Source organism: Artemia sp. Qi Xiang Cuo, chromosome 16, assembly GCF_049724085.1.
Source record: "Artemia sp. Qi Xiang Cuo chromosome 16, ASM4972408v1, whole genome shotgun sequence".
Classification (NCBI taxonomy): domain Eukaryota; kingdom Metazoa; phylum Arthropoda; class Branchiopoda; order Anostraca; family Artemiidae; genus Artemia; species Artemia sp. Qi Xiang Cuo.
The window spans coordinates 3,824,856-3,848,742 of NC_142809.1; the positions used below are offsets into that span (position 1 = coordinate 3,824,856).

At 36.4% G+C, this 23,887-nt stretch overlaps 1 protein-coding gene across 2 annotated transcripts in view; it reads right to left on the bottom strand.

Moving 5' to 3' along the window:
- LOC148942487 (transforming growth factor beta receptor type 3-like) overlaps positions 1-23,887 on the bottom strand; it is a 246,130-nt gene that overhangs the window by 160,250 nt on the left and 61,993 nt on the right. For both annotated transcript variants that reach the window (XM_089102668.1, XM_089102667.1), the window contains exon 4: positions 6,696-6,878. In XM_089102668.1, coding sequence (XP_088958794.1) covers positions 6,696-6,878 — 183 coding nt within the window. The remainder of the gene's footprint in view (positions 1-6,695; positions 6,879-23,887) is intronic.

The window sequence follows — 23,887 nt, forward strand, 5'->3', positions numbered from 1 at the left end:
ACAATGCCCCATTATTTCTTTGTAACATTCATTTCCAAATTTTCAGATCCTCTCTACAATGAATTGAATACGACAAGTGATTTTTGGACAAAACTCTCCCCCGCTTTCAAATTTGACGGTGCATATGAAGTGGCTCTTGTCGACTGTATTCTCAAAAATACCTATGACATCCTGAGAAAGGGTCGTAAATATGAAATAAAAATACGACCGTTTGAATTCGGTTATGAAGGTGCAATGGCAACTTTTGACTCTAATCAGTACCCTATTGCTAACATACCCTACAGGGAATACAATAACATGCATGAACTGTGTCGAGTTATCAACAAAAAAATTGCAAGTCGAAAAAAAGGTGGTTTCACTTTCAATTACTCGACGGAACAAAGTAGAATTTATATTACCAATCCATTTGAAAATGAAAGAATTTTCCTCAATGAGAATTTACGTGAGTTTCTTGGTTTTAAAAACAGTATTGTTAACACAGAAAATTTCAGTGGTAGTGACCTTGTTATCTATGCAGACTATGCATCCAGCTTCTCCACAGACACTTGTATATTTCTCTACGCTTCATTTGTGGAAACATCTCGGGATGGTAATTCAAATTTTCCACTCCTACGAGTTCTTGAACGAAAAACCAATCAAGAACATGTTCACCACTACAATATAAAGCATCTTCAGTATATTCCTGTAAACACTTCCTATTTGTAACTCTGTCATTTAACACTAAGAACTGAATTAGGTGATCAAATAGCAATTTCAAAAGGATTAGCAGTGATTACATGTCATTTTCGACCCATTGTCAACGACAACGACGGTACAACAACCTAAAAAATGAACAATAGAAGAATTCCATTTGTCTGTCCCGATATTGACTGTTATGTTGGTGCCTTGAGTCCACATCAAATAGGCACTGGATTGGAATACTACACGGGTCATACTACAATGTCTGGGTTCGGTCATAGTAGCTGGTTTGCTAGGCTATTTCGTTCTGCACTACCCCTTGCCAGAAAATATCTTGTACCTGCTGCGTCGAATTTTGCTGCCTCCACACTACAGGACTGGGGGTCGGGAAAGAATTTCAAGGAGAGTATTAAGGAAAATATTAGATCTTCAGCAAAAGCAGTTGGTGAACAATTACAATCTAGACAACATTGGGAGGAATTGAAAAGGATGCGTTTGCGTCATTCACTCATCAGTCTCCAGACAGGTAGGAATCAAAGGACATCAACAAGGACTTTGAGAAATAAAAGCACAAAGACCAATAGGCAGCTGCAGAAGAAGAAAAAGAAAAAGATTGTTAGATCAAAGAAGGATGTCTTCTCTTAATATGACTTATCTCCCTCACAAGGAATCATATCCATCAATCACTTACTCATTTAATCTATTCAATGCTGAAAATGTTGATGTCAGTGTCAAGTATGTATTCTATGAACAATTTCACCCCCAACAACCCCTCTCGGAAAATATACACTTTCAAATATTTTCCAATGAAGACTATTTAATGGACTTGTCTTCAACATTTATTTATCTAAATGTTATGGCGAAAAAATAGAAAGATAAGACAATTCCGAATAACGGTGACGGTCTCTCTTATGTCAAATGTATTCTATACAATCTATTCAAACAAATTAATGTATTTATTAATGGAACATTGGTGAGCACTAGCAATAATTTATCCAACTATGTAAGCTAAGTACAATTTATGATGATGACACCGAAGGCGCACAAGGAGATGAGAGGAAAATCATTGGGCTATGAATATCGAACAGGTGGTGATACTGACGATGAGTTGACTACTTCAGTGACCCAGGAGTATCATCTAGTTGGAAAATTAAATCATGAGATATTCAATATATCCCAATGGCTACCCCCCAATGTCAAGATTGACATAAAGTTGCAGATGGCACCATTGAATTTCATTTTGAGAAAAACACTTCCTGCAGCACCCGATGCAAATGTCATTATCACATCGGCAATTCTCCACTTTCGAAAACAACAGGTTATGAGCTCTGGTGCATTGGCAGTGGAGAATCTAAAAGCCAATGGCAACAATATTAAACTTCTTGTTTCCCATACGATCACCAATCAACGTCACATTGCAATTGCCTCTCGTGATTATAGTGATTCATCATTTATCAATGGAGAAATCCCATCAAAATTGGCTTTGGCCATTGTGAAGAGTGGCAGTCCCGTTGCGTCCTGGACTGAATCCCCCCATGATTTTAATTTTTTCGGTCTATCTAGCCTCGTGTGCAAAGTGAATGGTATTCCACTGTACACTCTATCATTTGACTAAAAATCCTACGGAACTCTGTACGATTTGACTATGCAATCCCTAGATCATGACTCTCAACTATTTGAAAATGGAATAACCGATTCAATGTTTTCAAAAAATCATGGGGTTATTGTTTTGGATTTGTCAGGCACACAGGATATGACCATAGTACGAACAGGGACTGTACGTTTAGAGTGTACATTTGGCAATGCTCTGACTGAGAGTATCACGCTCCTATCACTGAGCCAATTTGAAACCTATTCGGAAATCACACCCGACGGCAGTGTTCTACTAGACCTAGCACCATGAACACAAACCAAATAATCAACGTATTTAGTATGGATCCATACATGTCTAGGTATAAGTCCTATTCCCTACCTTCGGACTTCATTGAAAAAATTCCAAGTGTTAACAATACCCTGATCATTGTTAATAGTAGTCCGTCGACTTTGAAAACCGGTCATTGGCTAAGTATCTTTCAAACAGGAAAGGATATTGAATTTTTTGACCCTCTTGGCCTATCGTATAAATTCTACGCATCATACATAAGCAACTTTATTGAAAGCAGTGGGAAAACCATTATTCAAAATCAACGAAGAGTACAGGATTTAACGACTAGGACTTGCGGGTGTCATGGACTTCTTTTTCTCATGTTCAGATGTCGTGGCTACACCTACAAGCAGTTTCTCAACATCTACGTTGACTGACCTAAATTGAATTAATTTATTGCTTTTAATGTAATTAAATGTGTTTTTATTTTCGATTTTTTTGCCCTGAGAATAAATTGTAATAATTTTTTATTTGAATTTTTTTATTAATAAAAAAAAAATTATATACATGATAAAAACGACTTTTCTACTCTTTAGATTTCATCCACTACTGGGTATTTGTCGACAACAACTATTGCGAGTAGATTATCTGAATTGACAGTGTACTGATCCTGATGTACTGCACTGTCAGGGTCACATTTTCTACAGTAGAGTGTGACTTCACTCTTGTCATATCTCTTTGTATAGTCAATGATACTATTCTCATTCATTCTATAGAATTCACATGTTTCAATTTGCCTATTTTAAGCAATTTCACAAACAGTGTCCTCAAGTGTCAAATCACATTCATTCACAGCTAAATAAAAATCAGTGGTATTATATCATAACACCCTGTGTCTTCACAACGATGACGTATAAACAATTTTATTTTGTTGTTCCAGCAGTTGATTTGATGACACGGCTCCTTCTCCCATAACAATCAAAAACCAAGACGATACCAATCTTGTAGCATTAAACTACAATCATTGTCAGGATTCTTTCCAATCATACCGGGATATGTACTCTCCCACTGCTTACATTTATCATAATGACAATTGGAGCATAGGTGGCCTCTAGGATGAGAGTCACACACCTCTTTAAGACAGGAATTACAACCTTTTATTTGTATAGCATATACTCTATGCAATTTACACGGGTTGCATAATCTACACTTTTCATCCTACTCCTCAATCATTGTGCAATTCTCACATGATGACCAACTGCCCTGTGTATACATACATAACGGACATGTATGAAACATTTTGTCATGTGCTGACGCTCTCACTACCACAATGAAACTGAGCTATCAAACAAAAAATTGTCTGAGAGATAGAGAGAGGAGTAAATCATCCTTGATCACCATCTTTCTTATTAAAAAAAGTCCTAAATTTCTAAACTAATGTTTAAAAGCATATCCACAATATCATTTTGTCGTGTCGTGATCAATATATCAATAAATTGTGTAAATGCATTTGGACCACGATGTAGAAGATTCATACAATAGTCTAATGATGGAGAATCAGTTCTCATTATATCGACAAGCAGTCCTCGAGAAAATATCTTCCTTTGAATAGACAACTCTATAAAATCATCATCTAGAATCAAACGTTTGTACATATGAACTAGATTCTTCATGATTCGATCTTTCTCGAATATATCCATTTTTTAGAGCCCTAACTGTCTCAAAATCAACTTCAGACTAATCCGAATTTCTCTTTTCTACTCTAGAAAATATACGCCTGTCTACTATAGAAAGAAAAAAAAAATATCATTGATTTAGAAACAGTTTTATTGAACATAATTACAATAATAATATTCACTGATGCATTTTGTTTTCATCAATATATTTCGATAGGACATGTAACGCTGACCGAAGTCTATTTATATGGAGAATATTCACTTTTCCAGCAAAACATAGCTGCTCCTCCTGCTTAAATTTGCTTAATGATATCACATATCTTGCATACATAATGTCCCATTTAAGACATAGTCTACAGCCAGCGGTTATTTCCACAGCCACATTAGGTACTCGTATATCGCTGCTGCTGCTGCTGTCGGTTACATCATTAATCTCCAAAAGTGTAAATGCACCACTCATTTTTTCTCCACTAATATCCTCTCAAATAAAAAACTATTATCTCTGAATTCAAGTCTCTTACTAATATGAAATACAATGAAAATTACTCCTTATATCCGAATCCAACTACTAATCAAGTAGTTAGTGTGACCGTTGCTCTCACTCTATGGCTGTCCGCCAAAAATGAGTGTCATACTAGAAAACATGTCTATCAACCCATGTAGAGTTCATTGTAATACGCAAATGACCCTTGTAACCCCAATTCGTTCGAAACTTACACACATATCTATGCCTTCAGGCGTAAGTTTGCATTTAGGTTTTTAACGAATTCGGCGCTTACTACTTATATATATATATATATATATATATATATATATATATATATATATATATATATATATATAGCTTTATATATATATATATATATATATATATATATATATATATATATATATATATATATATATATATAGCAATAGAAGATTGCTTTTCCATGACAGTAATGGGGTAAAAAAAATTTAATTTTCTCACTGGATAAGAAATACGGGTCAATATGGGGAAAGGTAAAAGATATTTCATGAAACGACAGAAAACTGAACAAAGTTTTGACTTGCCTGAATTTGTGAATAAATTCCAGGCAAGGCAGCGGAAGCGAATAGTTTCGAAAGAAGACGATGGTTGAAGCATATCCTATTCGCAACAAAAGATGCAAACGAAAGCCCGGTCTAGTGTTCAATGTAAGCTATCAAGAGTGGCCGTGCAAGCTTTATCGATGAGACAATTGGAAGTCCAAGATAAGTCATGTGATCAGATTACTTGACCCTGCTGGGAGTCCACTGGTGGCTCTTGCTTCCAGTTAAAGAAAACGACTTTTGATTTTTGGGCATTGAACTCGAGGCCAAGCTTCCCGTACTCAGATTGTAGCGATGTAAGAATCTTACTAATTCATTGGACGGTACGACTCATATTCAGAACATCGTCTGCAAACTGCATAGCAGACGAGGCACAAATTAAGACCGGCAAGGATGAAAGGCGATGAAGCGGCTGATTTCGCGTCAAGAATTCCATTAACGAAGAGTGAAGAAGAAGAAATGGCACCTTTACGGGTTAACAAAAATATTTGGAGTGAGTGGGTACTGTGATGGAGTGCAGGACGATTGAGGGCTGTCAGCTTTAGACGAAGAGTGAATCATCAGGCAAACTTTAAGACGAGAAAACACATCTCGAAGGGCTTTGATATAGGAAGGGCTCTCCCTACGTTTTGCTGCGTAAATTGGAGAGTCAAACGCTTTACACACATCATGACCAGATAGTACAAGACTTTCACCTGACGCGTCAGCATCAATTAATCCATTTGTGGCGGAGACAAAGGGTATGAGCAGCAAGACGAGGTAAGAATCCGAACTGAAAGGGTTGAAAATGTCAAACCTGGCTGTAACTGAAAGGGATGCGTGGCAAACGTGGCTGTAACTATGCTTAGCGCGACAGAACTGTGCAGCACAAGCGGCGTTCTGGTTCTAAGGTGCACATCTGGTGGCAGAAAGTGAGCGCCCCATTGGCCATGACCATCGGCAAATGTCCTTACTACTGCGATACCATATCTTGTATGGAAGTATTTGTTTTATACTAACTTGTGGCCAATCAACAGCTTATGTTGTTTTATTTATGCAAGGGGGGGGGGTGAAAGAGGGGGCAAATTTGAAGAATTATTGCACAGTCACCGGAAGTGTAAATTAAAGGAACAAACGGAAACGCTATATTTGACAAAATAACAAAAATACAAGTGGGTAAGTTGAGAAAAACGAAGTAATTAATCAATAATAAAATAGGAAGACGCTCTCTACTTGAGTGTTGTTAACACTATTAACCTTATTCACGCTATTCTCCAAAGATGGAGAATCCTTTTCACCATTATTCGCCACTTAAGACAAGCAGGTATAACAATTAAGACACGCATAACAATTTCGTTGCCCATCGGTGGGAACTCAGTATTATCCACAAAATCGGTAAAATTACAAAGCTAGGAGATTAATCTTACCAGGAGAGTAACATTGCGACCGTTATGGACGGGACTATGTCCTTTTATCTTCCAGGGAAGGGGCGATGAGGAGTCCAATAGTAAAATTAGCTTTGACGGAGGGCCATCAGAGGAAGTAAACCATTCACCTTCCAGCTTCAATTCAACTTCATTTAAGGGATGATTTACCCTTAGTATATGGATCTAAAATTAGAAGTGAATAAATTATTATTTATGCCATAATTAAGAATAAAATAATTAAGCAATAGTATTTTTGATACAAATAATCAATACCTTGAGGCATGACCGCATTCAGGAATTTTGTTCGGAAGGAGGGGATTACCAAAAAGGGAAATTTATTTATATATATATATATATATATATATATATATATATATATATATATATATATATATATATATATATATATATATATATATATATATATATATATATATATATATATATATATAAACCACTAATTCAGAGATTGGTAGACTTTAGATTATTTGCTCCTCCTCCTAGCCTTTTAAAAAGCCGTGCTTCTTAACCTCCCTTCTCCTTAATTTCATAGTTTCCTCCTCCTTAATTTCCTTAATTCCACTTCATAAAGAAAGAAAAACGAGCAAAAATGGGGTTTTTATAGGCCAAATGAAAATACTGAAAAAATAAAGCGAATATTTCGAGAGTTATTCGCCAATATCCGCGATTTGCACAAAATCCAAAAAAATATGAACTGCCATCGACGGATACTAACTCGCTTTTATGGTTGTTAGGTATTTGGTTTTAATTCTTTTAATTTTTGGCTTTTATTGAATTTTATTCATCTTTTAAGTTTTTAGTTTTTTGGTTCTTTTCACATTTACTTTCCGCGTTTGTTTTTTTTTTTTTTTTTTTTTTTTTTTTTTTTTCGGCACTTTCCTTGGATACATCATTTTGTTTCGCGTTGAAAAAGAGAGACGTATGTCCTCTCGAAATATTCGATTTGTTTTTCCATTATTTTCATTTGGCCTATAAAAACCCCATTTTTGCTCATTTTTCTTTCTTTATGTAATGTCAGGCCAATGTGGTTTAAGAAATTATCTTAATTCCACTTCTTTATTGCAACCAAACTGACCACTTGACACTGGTTCCCTGCTGTCAGGGGTGCTTTGGGCCGTATACCCACCTCCAACAAGAGGCAAAAGCATCTTCTTTGTCTATCTCTGCCCCAGGCTATCCCTGAGCCAGAACTGACATAGAGGTTGAATACTTCTAGAAGTTTTGTTTAGAGTACAAGACAAAATACAATGTGTTCACAGAGGGGCTTTATTCGAAAAATAGCACTCTTGTGTCTGCTTTAAATATAAACGCCACACCTGCTTTCCCCTGTCTAATAAACAATCCCTTATAAAAGAGCCCTTTGATTTGCCGTAAATCTTCACGGAATTTCAACAGAAGAAGGGAAATCACCTCGGTACAAGGGGTTATAGACTTTTTGTCGAAAGCAAAACCGACTTAACGGCCTCGACGATGCCCCCCCCCCCCCCGGCATTCTGCCACTCTTTTTCAAAATTGCTTCCTGTACCTCTATGCCTATATTTTATCTTGACGTCAGCGTCCCTGCGTCTTCATGCTGAAGGTGCAAACGCGGCAAGCTAGTACCTGACTCCTTACCTGGGTAGGTTTAAAAAACGAATTTTAATTAAAAACTAGACTATCCAATCTTGGCAAATATAGTGGTTTTAAGACAGAATATTCACACAAATTCTGTTAACAAAGTCTGATGGTTTCACGAGTCAATTCGCCCCCCCCCCCCCCAGAAGAAACTAGACATTTTATTGATATCTCGAGATTTCTCGTATAATTTAAAAACGTTTAATTTTCAGATTATTTTTTTTATTGGTCCCACCCCCACCCCGAGAAATCGCACTCGTACTTGAAGTATATCCCAAAAATATAGAGCGGGATCAAGGCCGTATCCAGGGGGATAAGGGTTTTGAACTCCCCCAAACAACAAAAGCATGAAGAACAATAGTGGTATCTTGAACCCCCCCCCCCTCCCCGAAATGTTTGTACGACTCTTAAAAACGTAAAAAAAAGAATATAAACACATTTTCAGCGTTTTTTTTTCAGTTTTTTGTACCCCCCGCAAAAATTCTTTGGTAAAACCCCACCTCAAAAAAATCCTGGGTACACCCCTGAGAGGGATACATACGTTATAGTGTGAATGATAAGCTGGCCTTTTTGGACGAATATCATTAACTGTGTTTTTTACTGCTACTGAAGAAAAATTGGTCGCCTGTCGCTTCCGCACATTTTTACTTCTTTTTTCCTGGTTGTTGACAGGTCTGTCAACAACCACAGGTCTGCTAGTTTGTTAACAGAAAAGATATGAGTTTGTGAGGCTGGTGAAAATCGAAAAAAAAAAAGTCATAGTAGTAAAAAATAATACCATAAAAAATTTAAATCAATTTAGCTTCTCCATAGTCAAAAATCTATTTCTTCTTTCAAATTTTCTAATTACACTTTCTTGTATCTATAAACTCAAACATAACAAGGAAACGGGAAACATTATGAACAGGGCTAACAAGGAAACAAAGAGAAAGGCGCGATTATGGACGTAGTATGACGAAGGATCTAAAAATTCTCAAAAAGTAGTGCTGCCTCAATAGTTTTTTTTTATTCTTAAAAAAAAGGGCGTCTAGTTAGAACGCCCTAGAATAAGGCAGAAGGGTTGTTTACAGGGGGGTTTCAAAATCTCATTATAAAACTAATTTGTCAATTCGTTTGTTTGTTGTTTTTTTTTTATAAATAGTAAAAACGACTCCTCCTTTTACACTGATTTTATATACATTATATGAGATCTGAGTTTACATCGAAACAGAAATTTGCATAATAAATTTTTGTTGGGGAATCCTTTTTTTTTCAAATATATTTTGAAATATGACTTGTTGTAATTTGTACCTCTGAGGTTAAAAAATGGACAACATTGTAGCTTATGTCCTCTGATATAAACAGTAAAAAAAAAACTTGCTTGATCAAAGTTCGAAAATTTCCGTTTACTCAATTTTCCAGATTAGCTTCCAGTGTAAATTAATATAGTCCCTCCCCCCACCCTTAATGCCTGGATATAATCCTAAGCTTTATCCAAAATTGGCTGATTTTGAAGGATTTTTTCCCAAATGGGCATTGTGAACGAACTGTTGATGAAAGATAAATACACGCAAAAAAAAGATGCAAATCAAAACCAACAAAACTTTTGGATATATGCTAGGGTTATATCCAGGCATTAGGGGGCGAAGGGGCTGGGGTGCAATTAAACGGGTAGAGCCTTTGAAAATATAATGAAAAGAATTTCTCCGAATGTAATGAAGTAAGAATTTTGTTATTATAGTATTTAGTTCACAAGAGGCCATAGACCAGACTCTTACTGAAGATCAATCTGAATCTGCGCTGGTAGCCTAATATCACAAACACGGCAAAATGATAAAAAGAGGAGAAAAAAAATTAATTATTTACCATATAAACTTAAAAGATTGTCCCCTATTAAAGAGCACAAACTAATCGTTTTGACATTTTGAAGAATGGTTTTTGAATTTTTCCTTTTTAAAAGGTTCTCAGATTTTTTAAAAACTTGATTTATTAAAATTATGTGTAATACACTATTATTCCCTTATGAATCCAACCCGAAGGTGACTTGCCGTATATTGATTTTAAAATGGATACAAATTTGCATAGATATTCAATTATAGCATGATAACTAACCAGAAAATATGGCAAATTCCAAAATCAGAAATGGAATTTTGTGAAGGTTTATCACCGAAATACGGCTCAACCAATTTTGCGCCCCCCCCCCCTAAAAAAATCCTGGATCCGCCCCAGGAAACAATTTACAATCTCTGAATAATCCTCCTGAATTTTTTGCCCCACCACTCCAAGGTTTTGAAAAATACATTTCTCATCTTCATTGCAAAATCCTTAGGATTCCCTCGCTTAGATTTTAAAATATACACTTAATTTTTGTATCGTCATAAAAAATGCAGATTCTTTAAATAGCTAGTAGAAATTTATCACAAAATTTCGCAAAGACTTTTGAATTTCCGTAGCTCAATACAAAATCCCCTGTACGATATTAAATTCCACAGCTAGTCAGGAAGAAAATTAGATATATTTACTTGACAGATATATGCAAAAACATTACGCAGCCCCTACTAATCTTATAATCTATTTATATTTATGAATGTGTAGTTAATATGAACAAATTATTTGTACGATTTTTTTAAATTATTTATTTTAATATCAATTATTAACAAAAACGTAACATCAACACATCCCCTCCAAATACCACAGCATGATATGGGGGAGGGATAATAACATTAAACTCAGAAGGGGTTTGAAAATATCACTGCTTTCTTGCTTATTGAATAAGTTAGCTTGCAGTATTTTTTTATGAAATATTTTTTTTTATATATATAAATATAATCCGTGGTTCTTAGTGCCTCAACTAACTTTTAGAATAATCAGATGCGAATGAGTTGTTCAGGCAGGTTTGATTGCGACAAACTGAACCTACGATGCAACTGAAAATGTAAGAAGTTTCTTGAAGTTAATTAATTCATAAATCATAATTTCAAAATTCTATATTAATCAACATATCAATGACAAGATTTTTGTCATTAAGCTACAACACAGTATCAGACAAATGATAAATTGAACTATCAAGTATTTTCAAATAGTTCGTGGTAACGAACTGTAAGTAAGGAGCGACCCGGCTCAATGGTAACCGAAACTCTAAAAAACGGAATTTTGATACCAATATATACATCAAAAGAATCAGATTTTAATGCTGATTTCAAATATATAAGTTTCATCAACTTTAGTCTTACTAATCAAAAGTTACTTGCCTGAAACAATTTGGCTGATTTTAGAAAAAAGGGAGAAAGAACCCCTAAAAAATATACGAGCTTAATGAAAATCACACCATCATATTCAGCGTATCAGAGAACCCTACTGTAGAGGTTTCAAGCACTTATCTACAAAAATGTGGAATTTTGCATTTTTTGCCAGAAGAAAGATCACGAATGCGTGTTTATTTGTTTTTTTTTTCTTTTTTTGCCAGGGGTGATCGTATCGACCCAATGGTACTAGAATATCGTGATAGGGCTCATTGGAACGGAAATTAAAAATTCTAGTGCCCTTTTTAAGTGACCAAAAATGGAGGGCAACTAGGCCCCCTCCCACGCTCGTTTTTCCCAAAGTCATCTGATCAAAATTTTGAGAGCCATTTTGTTCATCATGGTCGAAAATATGATAACTGTACTTTCATGATGACTTAATTCCCCGAAGTCCCAGGGGAGAGGGCTGAAAGTTGTGAACTTTACCTAAATAGTATTATCATATAATAGTTATCATATAGTATTGGTTATTCGGAAGTATACAGACGTTTTCTGGGGGGATTTTTTCTGGTAAGTGGGGCGGGGCGGGGGTTATATGGGAGGATATTTCCTTGAAGGAAGTTTCACGGGGGAAGGGACATTGCTATGAAGGGGGCGCCGGATTTCCCAGCATTATTAAAAAAAAAACGATCAGAAATTAAATAAAAAAAGTTTTTTAACTGAAAGTAAGGAGCAACATCAAAACTTAAAACGAACAGAAATTATTACGTATATGATTGGGTTCACCCCCTAGTCAATACCTCACTCTTGAAGCCAAAGACTTTTTAGTACTTTCATAAGAGCTATTTATTCTAATTAACGGCCTTTGTGATTAAGGGGTCATTCTTAGAGAATTGGAACAAAATTCGAACTTTAGCTTAAAGCGCAAGTTATTGACTAGGGGGCAAAACCCCTAATATACGTATTAAAAATCTATGAATATAGAAGTTCGTTACGTTTACGTTAGTTACGTATATTTATTACTAATGAAAACGTTCGTAAATAAAATTAAACAAGTTTCGAGAAAGCCATTTAACCAAATAATAAAATTAATATTCAAATTTTGTTTTAATTATTCATATACAGTGAGCCAAAATCAAAACCTGCATTAATTCAAAAACGTTCAAAAATTAAATGATAAAAAACAGGTTTTTTTAACTGAAAGTAAGGAACGACGTTAAAACTTAAAACGAACAGAAATTATTCCGTATATTAAAGGTGCTGTCCCCTCCTCAACGCCTCACTCTTTAGGCTAAAGTTTGACTTTCTCACAACTCTATTTTTTTAAACAATAAAAAACTTTAGCGTAAAGAGCGAGGCAATACGGAATAATTTCTGTTCGTTTGAAGTTTTAACGTCGTTCCTTACTTTCAGTTAAAAAAAAACTTTTTTTTTTTACTATATAAAAGTTTGGGTACCCTTGTACTAAACGCACTCTTTTATATACGGCAATGGAAACCCGTCACGAAAACAGGTTTAATTCAAGACACCGCTATAGGGTAATACAAATGTGTAGCGTGGTTTTCATTGCGTATACGATATTTAAAGTGTTGTTTTTTGGGGTTTAGGGGGGGGGGGGGGTACCGAGGTTAGGTTATGTAATAATATATGCTATGCTTTACCCCCACCCCCACCCCTAATCTGCAAATATACCCCCCTAATCTGCACCCCCCCCCTCTAATCTGCCCAAATTTGTTTCTAAACTGGGATATATTCATACTATTTTATTTCATTAGCATTAACCAAACTAGCACTATATAAAAGAGTGCGTTTAGTACAGGAGTACCAAAGTTTGTGCCTAAAATTTGGCTCAGGAATAAGTCTACAGCAGTAATGAAACTACAGAAACAGATTTTGACAATTTAGATCTAATGAAAAACAAAACCAGATTTTCTTCTAAACTCTCGAAGACATACTAGCAGAATAAACAAAAGACATAAAAGGGGGGAGGGGAATCGTATACTTTTGCGAGGACCGGAGAAAAATTGCCCCTTCCCCTCAAAAACAAAAAAAAATCCAACAGGCTATGAGGCTAGTAATGATTAAACAGATGAAAGCAGTTAGAAAAGTTAATTTTTACTCCCTTCTATACTTATCCCCCCCCCCCTAAAAAAAAATACTGTTCCCAAAATGTTCAAATCGATACCCCAGTCTTGAACAAAACAGAGTAGATGGGCCAAAACTGCATATGAAATGTATTATAATTTTAATAAGACCTATGCCTACTGGTTGTACAAGGAGAAATATTCGCTGTGTAAGATGGTTTCGGCTACTAATTGATTTATAAAAACTAAATTTTCCTACGGAATTAAAGAGCGAAATCGAAACTTAAAACGAACAGAAATCATTGCTTCGTAAATTACGCAAGAGACATCTATAAATTAGTTCAACCAACCTGACTGTTTCCTGATAACTATAGAAGTCTAAAAACTAGCGCTTTACTAAAATACAAAACAGCCTAAAAAAAACAACAAAAAAACAGGATGTTGTCTTAGAAGCAGGAAGCTCCCCAAATAGCCGGCAAACGACAAATTTATAAGCCTCGCAATATTTTTTCACTGGCCATGACATTTGTAACTTTTTGCATGCAAATACAATTCCCGATAAAATCTAAGCAATTTCAGCTTTGAGCAATGCTGATCTTTATACCCTCAAAGGCGGATCTAGAGCAAAATCTTGCGGGAGGGGGGGGGGGAGCAAAGTGACAAGGGCGCCAATAACTGACCAAATTGACAAGCGTATTTAAAAAAAGAAAAAAATGAGGGCGCCAGATAAACCCTCGGGGGCCCGAGGCCCCCCTCCCTGGAACAACCCCTGTATATCCTCCTGGTTTACACTAAGCACGCTTGATCCGATTAGTCTAATCAAATTACCGAAGGATAAGGGAACTATAAATACAAAGAACTTCCCAATCATTTGGATCCCAAGACACTGATGTCAACTTATAATGATATATAAGTTGATATTATATAAATACAAGTCAACATTATGGTATATTAACAATACTAAATTATAATATAAGTCAATAATCTGTTATAATATTGATGTCACCTTATATAATGATGTCAAATTATAGTCAGAATTGTGGATAAAATCAAAGTTAGGTCCGACTACAGCAACAATATTGTATCACATGTGTAATTTGGCTAATTGAGCAATGTTCTACTTTCAAGCGTAAATTTTATGATCGACCAATCCTATAGTAAAGATTTGAGCCATCATTTTTGAACTCATAAAAAATGAAAGCTTATAACAACAGTTTTCTTATCTGCATGACGAATATTGCAAAATATACATAAAATTAGTATATATACATGAAATTAGTAAATATACAAAAAAAATTAGTACATAACAGGTGGGATAAATTAGTGTGGGTAGAAGCTTTTCATACAAAATTCTTGCCAATTTCTGTAGTACAACTTCTGTGGTACAGAAGTTGTACATTCGGTAGTACATTTTCCACTTCTGTAGTACAACTGAAGGTTCAAATAAAGGGATAATACGTATCAGTCATAAATTTGGCCTATTCATCAACAGGTGTGGCTCGAGTATCAGACATTTCTCATTTGTACAAAGCTTGTTGTACCATGGCGTAGCTATGGGGGCAAGGGGGACGGCTGTTACCACAGCCTCTGAGGGGGCGCATAACGGAGCTTTTCCTTTTTGCCAATACATTGTCTCTGGGCGCTGAAAACCCTAGGTACGTCTCTGTTGTTGTATCGTCGTTTGTCGCTTGCAGAAGTAGAGGGAAGTGGCAGCTTCTCGTAAAAAAAACTCATGTTTTAGGGAACAAAAGTCCTTCCCAGTAAATTAAAGGGTAAAAATAAAATAAGCCGAGAGCCCGGAACAGGTTTCGTTCTTTTTTTCCAGTCTTGTGTAAAGGTACGTTGCTTAGAACGCCGCTCTAAAAATTCTCACGTTTTGGCCATTTCGACAAATTTTTGTCCCTTAGAAGTGAGTCCTCCTTCCGGACAGAAATACTAAGTTATGTGTCTGATCTCTGAAGATCTTTTTATTTAGAGAAAATGAAATTCAGGGGTTAATAACTATATAAGGGCCCATTTTCTCGAGGATGTGAGTTGAACCCATTATCTCCTCCCATCTCGTGAAAGCAATCATTTGTTCGATAAAAATGTGCATTTCTCCATTCAGTTCTGGTCTGGTCTTAAGGCAGAGTTGAACTAAAGATCTATGTCAAGTTAAACAAGAGGTGGATTAAAAGAGGATGGAACCAAAAACATACCTTCATGAAAAAATTCCAATAAGATAAGTTAAAAAAAATTCAAATAAGCTAATTAAAAAAAAATCAATAAAAATTATTCAAATGAAATAATACGGTTCAACAGACAAGTTTTAACTCGCCTTTGTAATGCAATTGTCCTCTCACGTTTTTGGTATTTTGAGTCCTTTTTGGAGAATTTGGTACTTGCATGATGTATCGACCACAGCTGTATCATACAAGTACCCATATTAAGAAAACAATTATTACTTCATTATATGCAGAATAATTATAGTTAGCACATTTTGCATGCAGCCCCGCTATAATTTACCCCTAACATGATGTGCAAATATATACCTCAAATTATAAATTTCCTATCTATGCGTCTCAATTGTTTCAACCCGTGTACCTGTAAATTGAATAAATTCTGACGTAACAAAAACTGGAAAAACAAGTTACAATGTATTGAATATATATAAATTCAATATTATATATAATATTATATAATACGTATCCGTATTAATTACGGCTACATTGTGTCTCGGCCTACTCTTCTTTTTCTTGTAGTCTCCATCTATATTGTTTGCATTTTAGGAGTAATAAAATAATATTGTTATTATTAGTGCGAAAACACAGATATACGTGGAAGCAGGATTTTAATCTGGCCCTCTTCCTTGTGAAAATGGGCCCTAAGATCCAGCAAGACCCTCCACGACCTGGAGTAAATTTTTCTCCAGATTTTGTGCTATTTGTGATATCTCTGATAAACTACACGGTCAATTTACTCCACTGATATATATGCGGTACTTGGTAATTATAGGCCTCACTCTCGGCAAGTTTAATTTTGGCAAATCGGACGGGAACAAAAGGCAGTTGTCTATCTTACCGACAAAAGGGTTAAAATTAGGTTTATTATAAGTAATTCAGGAAGTGGGTCTCAAAAAGGGGTTGCATCAGCTTCTATTACGGTATATAAACAACGATAACAAATAGATTTCATGAATTTGACGGGACAAATCGTAGGATCTGAAGTCGAGGGTCTTGCGTGGTAACCTTTGGCAGGCACTAACTCATGGAAATAGGGACCAGCTTATGTGTCTGGTCTATGGAAATTTACAGTGTGCACCAATTGGGGGAAGGGGCAAGTGTCCCCCCTTAGATTTTGAAAAGTACTTCTCTTTTGTTGTTTTCATTTACTTGCTTACTTACTTAACTCCCATGCGGTCAGGTGGGCCGATTCGGGGCTTCTCCTCTAATGACATCATACCAATATTTTAGGTATGACTCCCTGTTTGTTGCAGTCCTCAGCAGTTGAGGTGGTCAGTGAATTTTTTTCCACCAGCGTTTGGGAGGTCTTCCCCTGGGGCGAGAGGCATTTATTCTTCCCTCACTGGCTATTTTAGGCAGTTGGACTGGGGACATACGCTGAACGTGTCCTAACCATCGAAGCTGTAGGAGTTTGATGGTCTGGATGATGGTTTGAGGGTAATCCGAGGAGGACAGCAGTTGCTCGTTTGATACTCGGTCAAGGTAGCTGATACCACTGAGCTATTTCCATTGAAAAAAAATTTAAAAACATCAACATTGCCCAGCCTAGATTTTGAAAATACATCCCCCCCCCTACATTTTGTGAATTGATACCATTGGATCACGCATCTTTTTTACTTTTCGAAAAAAAAAGGATTAAGTCAACGGTTAATTCTCCCGCAAAAACAAGTAAGATCCATCCACAGGTCGAGGGGTCACTCTCTCTCAGAAATGATATGCACCAGGTGACACGTGCCAAGTGCAGTAGAACTGTTCCGAGCGTTTTGGGGACGTGGTAAGCACGGTGGAACTTTGCCCAGCGTGGTGGAACTCTGCAGCACACGTAACGTTCCAAGATTTACACGAAGTGACGGGAAGCCATTGTCCCCTCGCCATAGGTTACTGCGAATTTTTGCCACCATTCTTATTCTGATCACTGTGACAAGGTAGACAGTAGATTAACTTAGTTGTGCATAAGCGATTCAAGAATAGGTACTTGTGCATTATATCCTACACACGAAAGAAGTCAAGTTTAGTTAATGCTAATGAAATAAAATAGGATGAAAATAGAATAATTTAGAAACAAATTTGGGCTATATATTTGCACATTAGGAGGGGATGCGGGGGGGTAAGGCATAATATATATTAAATACGTAACCTAACCTAGGTACATCCCCCCCTAAATCCCAAAAAACTGCAGTCTAAATATTGTAAACGCAATAAGAAATTACGCTTTGTGATCCATTTATACATTGCAATTTCCCGTTTGACGGGTTTCCTGTAGTATTTCCTTGTACAGTCTATAGCGCTGTGTAGGATATAATGCACAAATAATGCACAATATTATATTTGCCTTCCCAGCAGAAGGGTTAAAACTAGGGACATTGCGACTAATTCAGGAAGTGGGTCTCACAAAGAAATTGTATCAGTATACATTTGCTTTTCTTGCGATATACAGAGATTCCACGCATTATTCGGTCAAATTGAGTGTTCGATTTTGCAGCCGGTTAAAGCACAAAGAACTTCAAATTAAAAACTATTCCCCCTTAAACCAAACCTAAGGTCTATCATTCCCGAAATCCAAGATTTTCTATGATGTTTCTCATGGTTGTTTCAAAATTATCAAGTTTTTTTTAATAGCATCGCCTTTTTGAACCGTGTTGAACCATAAAATCAAAATTATCGAAACTAATTAGTCAAACTTGACAACGCTTTTCGTCCGCAAAAATTCAAACATTAACAATCTTCTGATTCATCAAAAAAAACTACAACTTCTTAAGATTTTTGATGCCGTATTCTTTTAGCTTATTTTCTGCTGATTTTTCACTCAATTATTTTTTCAATTCGATGTCCTTTACTACAAAGACTGTAGGTTATATGAAAATCTTCAACCAGAATTGCTTTTCGGTTTTCTAAATTTTTTTTTAGATGCATATAGTAATGTAAGTTTCTACTAAACCAATTTAAACAATTAGATTCTATTTCCACTGTCCTTGGAACTGTAAAGGTGCGTATCATACGATTAAGAAATGGTTAAGAAACATACATGGTTTACGGTTAACATACATCGTTTACCTTTCGATGGCTGTTTTATTAAACCAACAAGAGTAACAAATAGACTTGCAACAACCATTATAATAAACAACCATTATAAAGCATTTCCCCTAGGAAAAATGGCTAAATCAAATACATTTTTTGGACATAAATAGCCCAAATGACAGAAAAATGTTCACAGCAATAGCCTATTTAATGATAAATGTTGGTTCGGAGACAGTGTAAGTGAATGTCGCAACCAAGCTAATTAATTTATTATCAACCTTTTTTTGTAATAAAGAACCAAGGGTTACATACTATATACCTCCGCTTACAACAGGGGCATGGAGCCTTAGCCGTGGAGCCGGAGGCTGATACAGTAGGCAGGGGCAGATATAGAGGAGGCAGATTTCATAAAGACCTACTTGGGAGAATGCTAGAGGCTCTCCCTGGTCTTCTATGCTGCGAAAATAAAAAAAATGTATGCCAAAAATAAACAACTTTTTGAAATTTTTTTTATTGGTTTTTCGGTTGTCTTGGCCAAACTAAGGATATTCGACCCCCCCCCCCAAATCCGAGAAAAAACAGAAATAGTTTCTTTGAAACAAAGAGGCATAAACTGAATCACACAGGCGGTAGCTGGGTAAAATACCTACAATTTAAAGTCCCTATAAACTGTTGCTACAACTCGCAGTTGCCAAGCAACAATTAAGACCATGTCTTACAGGTGAAAACTTGTATGTTCTGTTTGACGTTTCACGTTTGCCACAGAATTAGGCATCTCCCCAAATACATTTTATGTAGATGAAGCAAACCGATACACTGACTATAGCAGATGAAATGGGTAGAATGAACACTAATTTTCACTAATCCTAGGGGAAATCCTTTGTCCGTGACATGGAGGGGGTTCAAGTCCAGGTGTCAGTGGCTATTTGGTTTAGAACGGGGGTCAGTGGCATGACTGTAGGCTCAGCCAGAGTCGACCCAGTTCTAAGTGGGTACCTGGACAAATTTAGCGAAGATAAAAAGGAAGGGTGTGTGAAAGCACAGGATAACTGCCCCTCCATTGCACTTCCTGGCTAAAGGATCATAAAACAGAGATCAGCACCGCCGGCAGGGACTATAAGGTCCAGTGCCATATTTTTCACCTTTGTATCCACTAAGTTTTTGTTTTGATTACCTATGTAACAGCCCCAGACGATCTCCTACGGTTAAAGAGGCCTGTACAACGGTCGGTATAAGGATGGGAAGACCCACCTTAACAAAGTAATAAAACAAGTTCTAAAAGCTCATGTCACCGGCCTCAAGTATAAAATGCAACATAAGCAGGCAGACTGAACCAAAAACTAAACAGCTCGCAGTGACGAACAAAGAGTAAAGAGCAACCCGTACCAATAGTAGCCAAAACTGTAAAAGACTGGATTTTTACAGCAACATGCGTATGTCAAAAGAATCCGATGCTCCGAGTATGTAAAATTCGACCAGTTCTAACTTGCCAAATAAAAATTATCACAAGAAAATTACATTATTTCCCAAAAAAGAAGAATGGGACGTTCCCCCCTCCAAAAAAAGTGCCGATCTTGATGAAAACTCCACCAGTGACTTCACCACATTCGCGAATCCTTTACAACAGGTTTCAAATTCTCATACGCAAAAATATGAAATCTTGGATTTAGAGTTCAGCATACATCAATATTCGATATCAAAGGCTTTCCATTTCCATCAAACGCTAACACCCTACGAGTAGAAGAGGATTAGTAGTATCCCTTAGAGGAATTATGGATAGTTTTCATTTGGAGCATTACCAAGGGCAAGTCAGCCTCAAAGAAACGCCTCTTACAAGAACAAATAAGGAAAACGTGATAGCGAAACACGGTTATGAAAAAAGGGACCAAGTGAGATTACATTAAAAGAAGACCATAAAACGGTATGAGTCATACAATGAAAAGAAAAAAGCACAAGAAAATGAATAAAATGCCCTATACAGAGCCGTTCCTAGGGGTGGTGGTGTCCGGGGAAAAATAAATTACAGCACCCTCCTCCCGACTCAGATAAGCAAAAACACCAAATCAAAATGAAAAATTTGATCGAAGTGGGCATCCCCCCAGCCACAGGGCCCCGGGCCTGTATATATATATATATATATATATATATATATATATATATATATATATATATATATATATATATATATATATATATATATATATATATATATATATATATATATATATATATATATATATATCTATTTGTGTGTGTGTGTTTTTTTTATGCATGGTTATTAAATCTATTAATGACTCGCTGACATTATTTGCAGCAAGCTTTAGCCATTAGATATATTCCCATCATGGGTTATTACTTTTTAGCCCGTGGTTGGGGTACCTTTTCATGAGTACAGAGATACTTTAGTAGTTTTTAGGGTCAGGGAAACAGTCATACGGTGGTAAGCAGTGGGGCATACATGTAGGCTAAATGCTCCATACAACCGCAGTTATGGGATTGTAGGCCTCTATGCAAGAAGACCTTGATTATGAGCACCGGACTCCAAAAAAGGTTTATCACACCGTACTTTTGTCTATGTTTTGCTCAATTCTAAGCAAATCTGTATCAAAAAGCCTTACAGGGACCCCACGTGTTTGTATGACAGTTTAACGGTGACAAAATAGTCCATCAGGAAATTCACCTGAGGCTTGGGGTCTGCAGCAGTTGCCTCAACCGCTGCCCCTGATGAGTGGAGCCACATCAAAATGTTGCCTACCGCAATAGAGTCACAGTCAACATCTTCGATTATTTTGCTGTATTTTAGCTATTTGGAAGGCGTTAATCGATTTTTTGTTTCATATAAATTAGAATGAATTTACCTCTCTGAATACATAGTACACGTATGGTCTGAATTAATAGACATTGCACTTAACTCGTATATCTTTACGGTGGTCCATCAGTGTAATAGAATCCAGGCATTGTCCACCATGCCCAGTCTGAACGACCAGCGGTCAAGGCTGGGGATTCTTGCGACTGGGTATCACGCTTCTAATTCCACTCTCTGGCACATTCGCCCCTCTAGTACGGCATCAGCCTAGCGGGACCACACTCTGGCAGAGAGATAAGATGGCCGTAACAGCTGAGACCGCATGACAAGACGGATGACGTAAAAGAGACTTCATTGACAAGGGACAAGCCTACCATATTCCTAGCAAGATTGTACCATTGGATTTAAATGTGGGTAGTTCGCATACACTTTGCTGAACAGCACTCAGCTGGCAAGGAAATGTGTCAAGGGCAAAGTTTCTTGTTTGCAATATTGCTTGCAAATCAATTTTTAAAATATAGCTCAATTAGGTAAAAATTAGGTTAAAACTACCCTCAAGAGAAATAAGTAGAATTAGCCCGACTTGGGTGCCATTTGGGGCACTATAACCTAAGGAAACCTGACAGCCGTTGTAACAACTGCAGTTGTGTGTTAGTTACGTACGGCCTTTTTAATCAAAAGGCTTCTAAAACAGCCTGTACTTTATTCCACTAATTAACCCCGTCGTCTAAATATGTTCCTCCTGAGTTAGAAACAGTCCCTTACAATATCATGAAAAGTCTAGATATACCTTTTCGTTTTGGTTGCGAAATATATTAAAATTATAATGGATATTATAACTATAATTACGAGAAACATCATAAGATTAGGAGGCTTGGCCCTGGGACTCAAAATCTTGATGTGTGTCTATGAACCACCATTCTATATCCGTCATTCACCAATATCCACAACTAACTAAAAATATTGATGAGGCTCATTTTGGAATAAAGTTTTTTGGCTTTTGATACCTTTATCTCTGCTAATTCTGATTTCATCGAATGTTGGTTTTTCCTGCCCACTTAGATTTTATGATTCTTCAAATTTTTGTTTTTGTTTCTTTTTGCTTTCCGCGTTGTTTGTTTTGTCTTTTTATTTATAATCGGTTTGTTTCGTTCACATTTTCGCTCAGAAAATATTTCTTTGGAACTTTCTCTCACAGAGCTGAAGAAGAGAGGCAGTTGTCCCTCGCGAAATATTCGTCTTGTTCCGCCTAGAATTTTCACTGGCCTTATAAAACCCCATTCTCTATCTTCACTGTGTTGCATACACTGTGTTTATTTTATTTTTTTTATTCTTTGTTCTGACAAGCCAATTTGGCTTACGAAATTATCTTTGCAACATGTTTGATAATAAGCACAATACACATATCGAACATTAATCATAATAATTAATGCGAGTCTTTTCCTTCTTGTTAACATTTGCCTCAACTATTGAAGCATCTTGGGAAAAATAGGAAATACCAGCTTAGAAGGTTGCAAGTAATATATCCCCACGGGTAAAATATTTCCCTGAAGATTTTCACGGGATATAGCAGCCTGTCACCATGTCTTAAGACCTAATTTATAGCTTATGATAACTCAAAATAAAGATGACGGCTCCTAAGGCTATTAGATGTTCTCTTACTTTTCAAGAAAAAATTAAGTCATATAGACACTGGCAGATTCAGGGGGAGGAGGGACCCCGGGCCAAAATATTTCTTCTGGCGCCCTCATTCCTTGTTTTTTTCTGTTTTCACTCCTTTTTTTTAAAGTTGTCAATTTGGTCAATTATTGGCGCCCTTGTCACGTTGGGTCCCCCAAGATTTTGCTCTAAGTCCGCCCCTGCATGCACTTAATTGACCTAATTCCAAATCAATTTATTAAAACAAAATTATAATTAAACAAACATTTAAAGGCGATGGTGGAAGCTTTTTCTTTGAGGATTGATATTTTATAATAGTTATCTAAATCTGTTATTCATCTCTAACATTCCAATTTATTCATCGTTTATGTACTTACAAGTACTTGGGTGTGCGAAAGCACAGGATGGCCGGCCCCCAGCCCCCCATTGCACTTCCTGGCTGAAGGGCCTTGAAACGGAGATCAGCACCGCCGGTTTGGACTTTAAGGGTCTAGTCTAGTACCGCAACATTTACCTTTTTTTAGTATTTGAAACTGTTCATTAATGT